General features: G+C 42.6%; 2 protein-coding genes across 21 annotated transcripts in view; one reads left to right on the forward strand and one right to left on the reverse strand.

Moving 5' to 3' along the window:
• The window catches only part of SUPT20H (SPT20 homolog, SAGA complex component), a 31664-nt gene extending 30910 nt beyond the window's left edge, over positions 1-754 (forward strand). For 13 of the 18 annotated variants that reach the window (XM_060268924.2, XM_060268926.2, XM_060268931.2 and 10 more), the window contains one exon: positions 309-754. In XM_060268924.2, coding sequence (XP_060124907.1) covers positions 309-424 — 116 coding nt within the window. In that variant the 3' untranslated portion in view covers positions 425-754. The remainder of the gene's footprint in view (positions 1-308) is intronic. The other 5 variants (XM_060268925.2, XM_060268929.2, XM_088658293.1 and 2 more) reach the window with 2 other exon arrangements.
• EXOSC8 (exosome component 8) lies at positions 583-15106 on the reverse strand. 3 transcript variants are annotated; one of them, XM_088658299.1, is made up of 11 exons: positions 15003-15106; positions 12875-12911; positions 12705-12768; positions 9947-10020; positions 8113-8158; positions 7058-7163; positions 6930-6975; positions 6135-6231; positions 1871-1988; positions 1180-1281; positions 583-887 (listed from the first exon to the last, which is right to left on the reverse strand). In XM_088658299.1, exons 1-10 carry the CDS (start codon positions 15047-15049, stop codon positions 1215-1217), a joined length of 702 nt encoding a protein of 233 aa, XP_088514425.1. In that variant the 5' UTR covers positions 15050-15106; the 3' UTR covers positions 583-887; positions 1180-1214. The 3 variants fall into 3 exon arrangements, with proteins under 3 accessions (XP_088514425.1, XP_034996367.1, XP_088514426.1); XM_035140476.3 differs by having other exon boundaries at positions 1180-1286; XM_088658300.1 differs by lacking the exon at positions 583-887 and having other exon boundaries at positions 1133-1281.
• Between the last annotated feature and the right edge of the window lie 316 nt (positions 15107-15422).

Below are 15422 nucleotides of genomic sequence, written 5' to 3' on the forward strand. Positions count from 1 at the left end.
CTCATTCCACGGGTCAATTCTTATAACGAAAAATTCGTCTAGCGAATCCCATAGGAACGCATTGAATTTTTTTTATTTTTTATTTTGCCCATAGGAACGCATTAATTGAATTTCAATGCATTCCTATGGGAAACCGCGATTCGCTAGACAAATTTTTCACAAAACGAATTCGTCTAGCGAGGCACCGCTGTATTTTCTATTTCTAATGTCTCACATGGAAAAAAGAAACCCTTATGTATCATGTCATCATTTTTTCTTGAAGTGAAAGCTCACCTCTAAAAAGTTTCTTCTTTTCTCCTTCCTGGCAGCAGTTACGCTTCTTGCGCCTTCAAATGGCTATGGCAGTAGCAGCAGTACAAGCAGCTCAACTACGACACCATCATTCAGGCAGGCAGTCAAAAAACAAAGAGAAGCACCTCAGTGATGCTAAAGTCCTAAAATCTGCATTTGAGATAGAATGTATATTTAAATTTAAAGGGTTTTTTAAAATAAAAATTATAGTTTTCTGGGGAAATTGAATGTTGAGGTTACACTGAAGCATGTAGGATTGCATTTGACAAGAACAAATCCTGAAGAACAAGATTTCTTTCCTTAACAAAAAATTTTTTATAAAAAGTTGTATTTTAAGAAGCAATTTGCAGTATTGTACATATTTCAGGGTGGACTGATATTTTGAAATAATTGAGCTTTATAAATGTAGTCTGTTTGAGAGAAGGAGTCTGTGCAACGTAGCAAATACAATTTTTACAAATTACTTAAGAGACCCATTGTTTATGTTGGTTGTACGCTTTTGATCATTTTATCCATTAGTTTCTTCACTTCTTTGTGCCGTACTGTTGCCCGGCTGATACAGTCTTGAAGCTTTGTGCCTGTTATTACACTTCCTCCTTAAAAGGAAACAGAAAAAACAATGTTGGTATAATTCCAACATTTCTATCACATTGGCTTTAAAAGAGAGCAGATTTGAGAGCTGCCACACTTTGAGAGTTGCATAGTACAACTTCATGGAGTTAAAGCAATACTTAGAATGGAAATGAAAATGAATGTAGAGCTTTGGGGCAGCTATAGGTGCAGTTAAACTATGCTACATTCAGTGCAGAACTGCAGTTTGCCAAATACTTTTAATGAAAGACTGATTAGTTGACCTATCCACAAAGTCATTACAGTTTGGCACAGTACCTGGCTTATAAACAGAACACAATTTGCCTTCTTCATCAGTTACAATAGTTAGATTCCCAGTTGCCAGGTCTTCCTCTTCTGCAGTTGGGTCCACAATTATTACTGTGCTTTTGAGGACACACAAAAATGCTAAAGTTGGAATAATTTTACATAAGAGGTACAGACATGTTGCTTGCAAGATACAGAAAGAGTTATGCAGGAATTTGCATGGGTTTACACAGTTCAGTGCTATTCTGAGATAGTCTAATGCAGGCATCCCCAAACTTTGGCCCTCCAGATGTTTTGGACTACAATTCCCATCTTCCCCAACCACTGGTCCTGTTAGCTATGGATCATGGGAGTTGTAGGCCAAAACATCTGGAGGGCCGCAGTTTGGGGATGCCTGGTCTAATGCATGAGAGTTAACAACAGCAAAGCTGTTTTGCTCATTTACATACGCCCTGAAATAATTATTAGAAAGCTCCAACAGTAGACTAATCTTGAAATAAAACTTTGCTCTTACAAGAGGGTGATTAAAAGTAATAATAAATTCTTAGAATGGTTTATACAGTGAAGGTTTTACTAAGCTGATGCTCTCAGAAACATTGAAGAAGCAAAATCATATGAGAGCTATAACATGGTACCTGCCCCCAATATTCTCCATTTCCCGATTCACATTTAACATGTATTAGGAAACTTTGTGGGTACTTACTCAAGCAGCACAAAGGATGTAGCCACTGGTTGCTTTTTAATAGTTAAAGGGGTCTTCTCTTTGAAGTTAACTTCTGCTAACCCCGTTTCTTCATTTACAGTAACGGCAGGCAAATAGACTGAAATAACAGAAGCAATTATTGAGAAAGCAAGACTGAGGTCTTGCTTTAATGCCGGGGGTGTGTGTGTGTGTTTTGATAGGGGCATTCTGGAAGGAATATGTGACAATGAAAAGAAAGTAATATGCAGGACTATGCTTCTGACTTAGAAGTATGGAAAAGCATAGAAATACTTGATTACTGTGTATTTGTCATTAGCAACCGGAACTAAAGTATAAAGTAAGATATTTAGGGTGCCTTAGGTCTCTGAAAATTCGTCTCAGGAGCCATAGGATAAATTGGATTTATCCAAAGGTAGACTCTGGTGTCCGTAGGGCCAATGTATCAAAAGACCACCTGATTTAAACAGAACCTCTCCTTTTGAAAAAGAAGAAAATGATTTTCTCAGCCAAAAAGAGAGAGAGAAAACACACTTGGAAATAGATGTAGGAAAACAAAGCTTTCCTCCATCCTTACCCTGCTGGCAAAGTCTTAACTTGTCTTTGTATCTCCCCCACCCCATTAAGATAAATTATCATATTCTTTTTGCAAACTGCAAAAGAGCATCTGAGGGAAAGGCAAGGATAACTGCACAGTGCAGGATTTGAGCTAGGTTAGAATTTCAAAGCTATTTGTGGTTTTTGATTTCTATTTTGACATGTGAGACTTACGACACAAATGGGGGGGGGGGTATCTGAGAGACTGGGTCAATAAAAAGCCAAGTACTTTTGCTTCTCAGTTAGGTTATTGCTTCTTCAGCTTGCTTGAAGGCTTTGCTGACCCCTTTTCCTGCTGCTCCTTCAGTTTAGTTTCCTGTCTTTTGCTTCAAGCAGAAGCATTCCTGTCTTCTCCAGCACACAAGCTGCCTCTACTCTTTACTCACATTGCTCTCTAACGCCTCCTTTGCTTTTTCCCAGTTTCCTGTCCTCCATCCTCTTCAAACAAAAACCCAACGCCTCTTCACTCATTCCCTTTTCAACTTCATCTCATAGCACCTCCTTTTAAACTCTATATTCCAACCAGGCAACGTTCTGCAGCTAAGGTCAAAATGGAGATTGCTCATTGTCCGACAGTCTCGTGCAATAATCCCACATGCATTGGACTGCCAGTTCTGCCTCTAGGTGGATGTTGCAGTGCCATTCCAATACCAATCAAATCTCAGCATTTTTCTGGCCACCAAATGGCACAGGAACATTCCATAAGCCCATATGTTCCTGACTGATGGCAATGCTACAAAGGGAACAACAAACTGATTGGCAAGAAGTGCCTGCTCTTACAGAATTCTAATACTTCTGAGGATCCCCTTTTAAAAGATGCTATTGCTGTTAAGTTTCCGTACAGAGTAAAAGGAAAGGGACACATGCTCATAAAAGTGCAGCCCTCTCTTCATTGTTCTCTGAACCGTCTCTTGTCAAGGGGAAGACCCACAGAAGGGTAAAGCATAGACTTGATTCTAGGAAAGCTACAGTGCATAGGATCCTTCCTTTGAGGTAGTTGCTTATTATTCCCCAGATCCTGTTTTGCTGCCCAGATATTTATCCTCTCACTGACCCAACAATCAACCTACTCAACCACTGGGTCCTCTTCCCATGAGAAATCAGGTGTTTTTTCTGGAATCCAAATTCCAGCAAAAAGTAAAAGTATTAAATGTACTCAAGGTGAAATGGGTTGCCCCTTTACTAAGTAAGAAACCCAGTAACTTTGCTCAAAGGCTTTCCATCCTTGAGCAGACCATGGAGGACCTTAATATCACTGCTTGAAGTACCCACAGCAGCTCTTTTCTGATGCCACTTTACCTATGAATGGGAATGAGGCTTTGAAAGATTCAGGAGAAAAATGCAGACAGGCCACCTTACAGCAGGAACCCAAGACATCCACTTTATCAGAAGTGCCTCTTCAGGCTCCCTGTTTGCATAAGCTTTCCTTCTTTTTCTGAATGATCCAACAGAAAATCCAAACCAAGATCCAGCCAGGCTTTGCAGAATGTATCAGAAACTCACTAAGCAATAGCTTTCATTACTGATGCCACCCTCGACTTTCCCCACTTTGCAGCCTGGTCCCTTGCAACTAATGCCTACGGCTGAAGCTATATAACATGAATACTGCTTCAAAATCTAACTTGGCTTCTGTTCCCTAAAAGGAAACCAAGTTGTTTGAGGTGAAGGCACTGGAAGGTCTTTGTGCAAAGGACAATTGCAAGACTGTGCCTTCTGTCCCCAAACAAAACAGATTCCACCCAGATCAGAAAGAAAGGGGAGAAATAAGTAAAGATAAGTTATGTGAGATACAGCTTTAATTAATACGGTATGTAGGTTAATAACCAAGACAATACGCTCCAACATCCCATCTGTCCTTTCGGATTGACTCAATAGTTTTGGCCAGACCTGCAACTAACCTTTTGGGGGTTTTTTCTTACTGTAACCATCATTGTCTACCACATTTTTCTCATGCTTTGTGCCACTACGGTGATTTTGTACTACTTTGTTTTTGTGAAAAAAGTTCAATAAAAAACTTATTTAAAACAAAAATGTGAATCCCCAGGGTGCCTAATGTCCTGTCTTCTGTCCCAGTCTGAAATTGTTCCTGAAGGTTAAGCCATTACTCAGCTGTCTAACTGTCCCCAGGTTCCACCCTGGAAACTGCACATCATCTTGCAGGGAAAAGCTAAAAGTTTCACATTTTGCAATCACTACAATACAGAAAGGGTGGCACTGTGGTCTAAACCACTGAGCCTAGGGCTTGCCGATCAGAAGGTCGGTGGTTCGAATCCCCGCAGCGGGGTGAGCTCCCGTTGCTCGGTCCCAGCTCCTGCCAACCTAGCAGTTTGAAAGCACGTCAAAATGCAAGTAGATAAATAGGTACCGGTCCGGCAGGAAGGTGAACGGTGTTTCCGTGTGCTGCTCTGGTTTGCCAGAAGCGGCTTAGTCATGCTGGCCACATGACCCAGAAGCTGTACGCCAGCTCCCTCGGCCAGTAAAGCGAGATGAGTGCCACAACCCCAGAGTCGTCCGCGACTGGACCTAATGGTCCCTTTACCTTTACCTTACAATACAGAGAATGATGGGAGCTTTATCCCTTTCCAATAGCCAGCTCTGCATAATTCCACAGAGGTAGGGGATCTTAAGGCCAAACCCTTCCTATATCCCAAATGTTTACTATCTCAGATCTTCCCTGTTGAATAAGTTGGATATCAACTCTCCTCTCTGGTGAGGTAAATTAAAGCATCTATAGCATGTGTTTACGAGACCCAAAAAATCACTTTGCCTCTTCATGTCAGGACTCAATTTAGTCAGGCTGGCAGGCCCTGCCAGCTAACACCCCCTACCTCTCATCTGTGGCGCAGCCAATCTCCCCTGCAAAGGTACATATTGTGGGCTTAGAAGGGTTTGCGATGTGAGACGCCACCTCCAGGCATGTCTGCTGGGTGGGTAAGTGGTCTTGCTGAGAACAAATGGTGAATGTAGTGCCTAGGGTTGCCATATTTCAAACAGTGAAAATCTGGACAGAAAAGTTGTTGAGCTTTCTTAGATGGGCAAACTCACTTTTCAAAAATGGCAAATTTTGAGCTATTTTTATGGGGAAACGGCACTGCCGTCATGGACTGCCATACGTCTGGATTTTCCCAGACATTTCACCTGATTTCCACCCAGGCACTGCTGCCAACTGCAGTATTCCAGATATGCCCGGGAAAATCCAGACATATGGCAACCCTGGTAGTGCCACAACTCTCATGAAGGTTGGGGATCTAACTTTATGATTAGTAGAACAGAATAAGAGTTTGGATTTGATATCCTGCTTTATCACTACCCGAAGGAGTCTCAAAGCGGCTAACATTCTCCTTTCCCTTCCTCCCCCACAACAAACACTCTGTGAGGTGAGTGGGGCTGAGAGACCGGTTCCCCAGATTACGAGTCTACCGCTCTTACACTACACCACACATAATTCTAGGGTATTGTAGGCAATTAAAATTGCAGCTGCTAACCTTCAGAGGAGCACTGGAAAAAGGGAACCAGAGCAGTGATGCCACACAGCAGTGGACCCAGTTGGCTTACATCTCTACTACAAGGTCCAGGCCTTCATAGGAAATTCACTGCATACTTTTAAAAATACTTTGTAGGCACAATCTGCAACTGTTTAAAAGTTTGCAACTATAACGGGGCAACTTACCATTTTTTAAGGCTGCTAGTAAAGCACACATACAGGCATCCAGGAGGTTTCCATCATAGTCTAAGCATATAATGTCGCAGTATAGAACCCAAGCAATCTAAGGAAATAAGATCTGTTAATTTAAATACTGAAAAGGCTCTTAAGGGGCATCACAAGAGTGAAAAGGTTTGAAAGGTAAGTAAGTCAATGTGTTCCTTCACAGGACTTTCCCAAAAACTAAGACTGAAACAAATTAAAGATGGCAAGCCATTATCCAGAAAACTAAAGTACCAGTCTGTAAATGCACACAATGAAATACAGCTACAACGTACTATAACAATGCACTACAACTTTATAAACATTCACTGGTTCTTGCACAAGAGCACTGGCTGCCTATTTGTTTCCAGGCCCAATTCAAGGTGCTGGTTTTGACCTTTAAGGCCTTTGTGACCTCCTTTTCCCATATGAAGTTGCTTAGATTTCAGCACATTTTTCTTTTCCCAGGCATCTCTGCATTATACTGCATTATGTAGTTAAATATGGACTTCGAGTTTATGGAAGTTGTAGTCCGGCGGAATCTGGAGGACACCATATTAGCTACCCCTGGGTTATACGCTTCCTGTCTTAATAATAGGAGTAGGAAGATATCACAATAATTAGTTAACTTACCCATATATCCATGGCACATGTGGTAATGTAAAGTAACACTTAAAAATTTTCTATGTGATGTGGAGCAGAAATGGTTCAAGGGTGCCCAACTAGTCCTCAAATCACTCCCCGATTAATATTCTTCATGAAGACTTAACTTTTACTTACCTTCTCCTCTACAATGCACAGGTCTTCTTTCTGAACCATCTGTGAACTAAACCAGTAATGCAGTGAAGACAAAAATCCATTTGATCTCCCCATTTTTATTGAAAAAATTAAATAATAACATTTCTTACTTTTCAATCACATCTGCAATGAATTGACTAGCTGCCTGAGCCTCTTCCCCTGGAGGTCCAGGTCGAAACCTTGATGAACAGAGTGGAGGAAGGTCCACATTAGGAACTGAGGAGGAAAAATGTGAATCAAAAAGCAAATTGAATAAATCTAGTTTGAAACACGTTTCTCAGTTGGTTGGTTGGTTGGTTGTTTATTAGTGGAGAATGAAACAAAAAGGCTATCTAAATTTTATTAAAGTACAAGGTTTGAAGTGGTGGGGGAATAAGAAGCTTCACTAGAAGCTACAAAGTAGAAGACTATTTTACAAAATAGTTTAAGCTGCTGTTAGAGCAGTGTTTCCTAACTTTTTTCTGACCATGGCCCCCTTTCGACCTTGTTTCCTGCCTGTGCCCCCCACCCCCATGAGCGTAGCAGCTAAGGAGGGCAGTGAGGGACTGCTATTATATACATTTCCCTGTGGGATTTTCTGGGCTTTATTTGAAATTACTTCATTTTTAATTTTTTGTGCTTTTATAAACTGCCTGAGAAGTGCAACTTAAAAATAAATTGCTTTCCAGTAGACATGCATAGGATAGTACTTTTACTGCAAGATAAATCATGTAAAATCAGCAGCATAGCAAGCTGGGCCGGGGGGGGGGGGGTGCACACTGCGCACAGGGGCAGGGTGTTCTGAGTGCCCTCCCGGCACCATGCCCCATGCTGTTTTTTCTGGCAGCGCTGGGCCCACTGGAGGGTGGCCACGGTTGAGCGGGAGGAGGCAGCTGGGGCGCCCTGCAGGCTGTGCACCACCTGTGTCCCATGGATTGGCCCCCCTCTGGAAGCTGATGCCCAGTGAGGACCACCACCACCCCGCCCCTCCTGAACTACGCTATTGTGTAAAGTGCAAGTATAGCAATACACCAATATGCTAATTACATTTAAGAATAAGTGTAATGTTGTAAAACATCAGGAGTACCGTGAATTCAAATGGAATTGCCAAAGTATCATTCTAATTACTAGAGAATCAACAAAATTACTCGTCGTTTCAGGAAAATAGTGACTAACCAAACCTTACCAATATATCCCTTGTTACTGGAATCAATAGGGGGTGCTGCAAATTCCTATATGCAAAATGATAAAAGAAAATGTTTAGAACTGGAAGTTTAGAAATAGTTTTTCTTGACCTCTTCTTAGGTTCAATACACATTTGGGGATCAATGTCTATTTCCCCCATGTTTTACAAATATTTAATATTTACAAATATTTAATGACAAAATGTACACATCATCCATTAAAATACCAATGGCATTTCTAGTATTGCATTCTCATTTATTCATGATGTAATAAATTTAAATGGAAACATTGTAAACAGCAGGCTGGGGGCTTTTTTCCTATCCGAGTACCGGTATAACACTTTAATCTTTTTCATGCCGTATGATTTAACGTCGGACTAATTTTTGGTTCTAACCGTTTTCAGGTAACTCCAAATTCTCTTGATGTTTTAACATTTTATCCCACCCAGCTTCTGGCGAATTGCAAGACGCACAGCATTTAACTCTGATATTTTAAAAATAGCAGAGAGGTAAAAATTCCAAACACACAATGACTCTAAATTTGAGTGGGCGGTGCTTCTGATACATGGGCCATATAGGCCGTCCCCCCACCCCAGGCCTGCTCCCACATCCAGCCTGTAGTTTCTCCTCCACACAACAGCTTAAACTAACTGGCATCTATGGAAGCTGATTTTTAACCCTAATTGTTGTGGGGAAGGCAAATGAGCAGAGGTTAGCTCCCACTGTGCCCTTGTGCTGCAACCTTCCTGAAAATCCCCCTAGTGCACCAATTAAGCTTAAAGAGATGGGGGAGAAAGAGGGGGTGCATATGAAAAAGAGGGTGGAGAGGAGTGGCTCTGGGCCCTTTGCACTTTTGGCTCCACCCCCACCCACTGCCGCCATGCAGTCCCTGAGAGATGTCCTCCAAGGAAATGTGGTGCACGCGCGCACACACACACACACACACTGCTTCTCTCTGGCTATCAAATTTTGCATACCTGCCCCCTGCCCCTGTAGGCAAAATCCAAGTATTCCATTATCCAAACAGCCAAGAGATTGCGCCTGCCAAATGGGCAGAGACAGCCTCAGGCATAGTCAGCGATCCCTATTCTGAGCAGTTCTGGTGGACAGGGCTTTATAGACACTATGGTGGGACAACACAACATTTCTACTGCCTATAGCAAAAAAGTGCTCTGTGCTGCAATCAATGAGCTACAACACAAGTTGCATGTTACCTGTGGATAGCCAAGGGCGTTTATCCACCCTCTCACTTCATCATCTGGGCTCTTCAGGAGAGCAGTTATAGAAGGCCCTTGGAAGACACTGATTTGGCTTAGCAGTAATGGAAAACTGGTTGCTTGTTATGGGAATGCACCATAACAAGCCTTAACTTCTATTTTCTCCACTTTCACACATGAAGTTTAAAGTTTCCTTTTGTGGTCAGTCATAAGCCAGTTTTCCTTTACAGTATGTCTGAATGTGGGGAAGTTGTGATCAAGGCAGTTAAATGACCAGGATGCTTTTTGATGCTCCTTTAACCATTTGTAGTTTGAACAAGCCAGCTTCACATATTTGGAAATACAAGAAAGCCTGTTTATTTCAAATCACAAAAAGCCTTCATTGCATATGAAGGAGGGAAGGGGAGTGGCTTAGTGCTTGAGGCCAAGGCTTACCACTAATGGGAAAAGATTGGTTTTCATCACATTTGAAGTGGATAACTGTGTCAAGTCTGTTATTCTGTCAACAGTGTAAGGCGGGTGGGGGGAATGCTACAGAGTTCTGAGGCCCTATTGGATCCATACGGATTCTGTAACCTGAAACTACATTAACTTAAAATAAAACTATTCACAAACCTACCGCCTTAATGCCGCAAATCACTGTTGTGTTTCCTAGCTTCACAAGGGCAGAGCCATCCGCAGTTGTAATTGAACCTAAAAAGAGACCATTTAACAAAAGCAAAGCTTTCTACCTGTGAAATAACCTTTGCAAATCACACTGGCAGCACTAACACTGCTTGCAGAATAAGACATTGGTTACAAATAGATTATTAGCTATTCAGAGTTGCTGATGCATTCCATACTCAGGGGTTTTGCTGATTATTATTTGGGGGGGGGAATGTAAGATTTGTTTTCTTGTGACCCTGCCTTTCTCTAATTCTGCAAGAAGCCACCCTCCTTTTGACTTCTTACTCTCTGGAATCAGAGCCATATTTTCTGATCCCTTTGGCTGTATTAGCAGCCAGGGGAAGAGAGCAAGGCTTATACGTCTAGAGCAGCCTAGTGAGGAAGCCCCAACTGATGAAGTGTCAAGCAAACAGGTGAGTTAAGCAGTGCTGAGCAGAAAGAGGCCAGGGCAGACTACTCTGTCCCTCCACACTTTGAACAAACTCCAAGTTCCCAAATAAAGTAACACAATAAACTAATAAAATAAATTAAAAGCCAAAGGGGGTATGGTGGCTTTCCAGCACATAATACAGTTTGTCACATGTAAAACTATCTGCTTGATGGACAGATGGGTCATGGGTGTGTAACTGGTGCAATGAGCTCCAGGCCCTCAGGGAACAAGTTTGTTCCCTTGAGGTCAAGTTGGCTGACCTGAAGAAGCTGAAAGAGGCAGACAGGGTGGTTTGGGATGAGATAACGCTGCCCCACTCCCAGGTAGTACAAGAATACTTGGCTAGTTTAGATGTATTCAAGTCTCCAGGGCCGGATGAACTACATCCAAGAGTATTAAAAGAAATGGCAGAGGTGATTTCAGAACCACTGGCAATAATATTTGAAAATTCCTGGAGAACAGGCGAAGTTCCAGCAGACTGGAGGAGGGCAAATGTTGTCCCTATTTTCAAAAAGGGGAAAAGAGAGGACCCAAACAATTACCGCCCAGTCAGCCTGACATCAATACCAGGAAAGATTCTAGAGCAGATCATTAAGCAAACAGTCTGTGAGCACCTAGAAAGAAACGCTGTGATCAATAAAGTCAGCATGGGTTTCTGAAAAATAAGTCATGTCAGACTAATCTGATCTCATTTTTTGACAGAATTACAAGCTTGGTAGATGAAGGGAACGCTGTGGATGTTGCCTATCTTGATTTCAGCAAGGCCTTTGACAAGGTGTCCCATGATATTCTTGTAAAGAAGCTGGTAAAATGCGGGCTAGACAATGCTACCATTCAGTGGATTTGTAACTGGCTGACTGACCGAACCCAAAGGGTGCTCATCAATGGCTCCTCCTCATCCTGGAGAGTAGTGACTAGTGGGGTGCCACAGGGTTCTGTCTTGGGCCCAGTCTTATTCAACATCTTTATCAATGACTTGGATGATGGGCTTGAGGGCATCCTGAGCAAGTTTGCAGATGACACCAAATTGGGAGGGGTGGCTAATACCCCAGAGGACAGGATCACACTTCAAAATGACCTTAGCAGGTTAGACAACTGGGCCAAAGCAAACAAGATGAATTTTAACAAGGAGAAATGTAAAGTACTACACTTGGGCAAAAAAAATGAAAGGCACAAATACAGGATGGGTGACACCTGGCTTGAGAGCAGTACATGTGAAAAGGATCTAAGAGTCTTGGTAGACCACAAACTTGACATGAGTCAGCAGTGTGATGCAGCAGCTAAAAAAGCCAATGCAATTCTGGGCTGCATCAATAGGAGTATAGCATCTAAATAAAGGGAAGTAATAGTACCACTGTATTCTGCTCTGGTCAGACCTCACCTGGAATACTGTGCCCACTTCTGGGCACCACAGTTCAAGAAGGATATTGACAGGCTGGAACATGTCCAGAGGAGGGCAACCAAAATGTTCAAAGGCCTGGAAACGATGCCTTATGAGGACCGGCTTAGGGAGCTGGGTATGTTTAGCCTGGAGAAGAGAAGGTTAAGGGGTGATATGATAGCCATGTTCAAATATATAAAAGGATGTCATATAGAGGAGGGAGAAAGGTTGTTTTCTGCTGCTCCAGAGACACGGAGCAATGGATTCAAACTACAAGAAAGAAGATTCCACCTAAACATTAGGAAGAACTTCCTGACAGTAAGAGCTGTTCGGCAGTGGAATTTGCTACCAAGGAGTGTGGTGGAGTCTCCTTCTTTGGAGGTCTTTGAGCAGAGGCTTGACAGGCATATGTCAAGAATGCTTTGATGGTGTTTCCTGCTCGGCAGGGGGTTGGACTGGATGGCCCCTGTGGTCTCTTCCAACTCTAGGATTCTATGATGAAAGTTCCCCTCTTCATGGAGAGATTCTTGAGGAAGGGAAATGATCCGTTAGGTGAGATCCATTCCTTGAGGGGAAAGCAGTTATCCTCTCATACTGAGGATACTCCTCCAGGGGGTGGAGGGATTCTGGTAGTGGATGACTCAATTGTTAGGAACAGAGAAAGTTGGGTGTGATGGACAGGCAGATCACAGGGGGAATTGCCTGCCAGCTGATGCTAAGTTGTTTTTTTGTTACATCATTAATTAAATTAGAATTTGTCTTTGGTGAGGGAGAGAAAAAGGGAATCTGTATCTGTGTTACACTTCTATCAGTTCCCACAGGAAAAATTCTGCAATATACAGAAGACCATTTCTTTTCTAGTACATTCAAAGCACAGTCAGTCTACCAAGAAACACTCACCTATGTTGACAGTTGTGGTTCTGAATTCACCAAGATCCCTTCCATCAGGCCGGCAGTTTTCTTTCTAAAAAAGATCATCAAGTCTCACATACTTATCCACTAGCAATGTAAGAGCTTAAAAATTCAGGACCAACAATGTTTTAACACACACAAATGCTCACTGTACTCACTAAGAATCTTCGGTAATATTCCAAAGGTTCCACAGTTCTGAAAACAAATAGAATTGTAAAGACAAAATGTTTTGCAAAGCGACTGCTTGCAAAAAGACAAAGGGCGAGAACCAGACTGAATAATGTTTTCAGTAGACCCAATGAAATAAGCAGTACAAAGTAGTCATGACTTACTGAAATCCCATTGATTTCAGCAGGCCTACTCTGAGTAAAACTTTGCTAAATATGTGTCTCGGGGGACAATGGAGGAGTGTGCCCTTAGGGCAGTGGTGGCCAAACTCGGCCCTCCAGATGTTTTGAGACTACAACTCCCATCATCCCTAGCTAACAGAACCAGTGGTCAGGGATGATGGAAATTGTAGCTCCAAAACATCTGGGGGGAGTGAGTTTGGCCACCACTGCCTTAGGGGTAAAGTCAAATCGCTGGAGGGCTACATCGTCTGCAATTGCATGGTTTTAAAACTGACAAGCAGCTCTGTGGAGCTGGTCCAAGAGTAAGATGGAGCCAAATTATTATCTATTGTGGAAAAATGGTTATTGAAGTTAATGAATTTAGCTGAGATGGCAAAGTTGACATGCTTAATTTGAGAAGAATCACTGTTGGCATTTACTAATGATTGGAAACCAAATTCTGAGAAAATTAATAATTTGAAATGGATAATACAAATTAATAAAAGACATATTTTAACTGCCTGGTTTAGTAGTTTCACCTTGACAGATGTGTCCTATTAACTCAGATACAACTAACCACAAATGTGAATTTGGTTTCAGTAAAAATAACTATTATTAGAGACTTCTCCAAGTTACTTTGCTGCCTATAAAGGGTCACCATTTTCTAAACAATAATTACACCCCTTCAAAGCTGGGTTGGTGCCATGATGGTCTGTGGCATTGCATTTATGTAGCCCTCTATATTTTTACATGAATAGCACATGTGTGTGTGTGTGTGTAGGCTTTTCTTCTTCTCTTCACATACAATTATTTTCCTCAATTGCTCTATACGACAACATGCTCAATGCTTGGGGTATGCTGTCATCCTCTTTCTTTTCTCCTTATGTGCCATCCTACATTACCAAAACATATTATTCTTGTTACGTCAATAACATAGATTTCTCATACACTTTCCTCTGCCAAATGACACTTTCCCTGCTAAGTCTACGAACTGAATATACAAATCCTATATATGTTATATATGAGTACTTAAAGTAGAAGGTGTTACCCGAATATCTACTTACCTATTTTATTTGTTCCCATTTGGGGAAATAATTTTTTTGTTTTCAACTCTAGGGAGGATAAAATTGAACTGAAAGTGAGAAATTTGGCATGGGAAAGGGAAGAAAACTCCAGATACCTGTCCAGCCTCATTCTGGAAAAGGGGGAAAGCTCCTTTGTAATGTATTCTGCAGTTGACCTCCTTTGTAATGTTTTATTCTGAAATCTTTAAGATAATATTTAAGCTTTCTGTTATGTTACTTTAACTGTGTACACTATATTTGACTTTCTTCAGATTGTTTTGTTCATGTTTTATTGATTTAATATGCTGCATTTGCCATTTTTCTTAAAAATATAAAGCGGTATAGAAATTTTAAAAATAAAATAAATAAAATTCTCATTCTTTTAAAAGTACACTTGCGCACCGAAATATTTTTAATACAATTATTTTCCAGAATTGCTCTACACGACATCATGCTCAATGCTTGGGCTATATTGCCATCCTCTTTCTTTTTCTCTTCCTGTAGTTTTTTTTGGGGGGGCATAGGTTTTGGGGGGGGGCAAGATTCGGACCCTCGGGGCTCGGCTTGCTCTCCGGCAACGTTAGGCAAAAAAATAAGGCGGCGAAACCCGCCATGAGGGAACTGCAGGTCCTCGGCCGGCGCCAAGAACCTGAACGAAAACTCCCGCCGCCAACTCCTCCTCCCACGTGCGGTGAGTTAGGAGTTCGCGCCCCAGGACCCCGCCGAACTCGCTGCGTTCACACGTGCAGAGCGTTTTCACGAGACCAGGGGGAGGGAGGGTAGCGGCGAGGGCCTGGGAAGCAGAGACGCCGTGTCCCGGCCGCAGGCTCCGGCTGAGAACCGGGCGCCGTGAGGGGAGAAGGGGAGCCGCCGCTCGAAGCGAGTTCACCTACCTGAAGCCAGCCGCGGCCGCCGCCGCCGCCATCGCCATCGCCATCATCGCCGCCTCAGAGGAGCCGCTGCTCTCTCGGCAGTTGCTGCAAGGCCTCCCAGGCGCAGAGGACGCTGCTGAGGCGAGGCCGGAAGTGGCCCTCCAAGGGCGGGGGAGGGGTTCTTGTAACGTTTCCGGTAGGGACGGGAAGCTGTCATTGACCGTCAGCCTCTCACGAAACACAAATATATTTTTTTTAAAAAAAAAATGAAGAGTAGGCCATCTCACCGTCTGGGTATGGAGCTTCCGGGTTTGCTTTGTAAGGCGGCGGCGCCTTCTTCTTCTTCCAACTCAGCGTGGAAGCGAGAGGCGCCCATCATCAACCAGCAGAGAAATGCATGAGATACAGCGAAGTAACCCACTCTCCCTCTCCCCCGGAATA

Source organism: Zootoca vivipara, chromosome 15 (assembly GCF_965207765.1).
Source record: "Zootoca vivipara chromosome 15, rZooViv2.hap1.1, whole genome shotgun sequence".
Taxonomy (NCBI): Eukaryota; Metazoa; Chordata; class Lepidosauria; order Squamata; family Lacertidae; genus Zootoca; species Zootoca vivipara.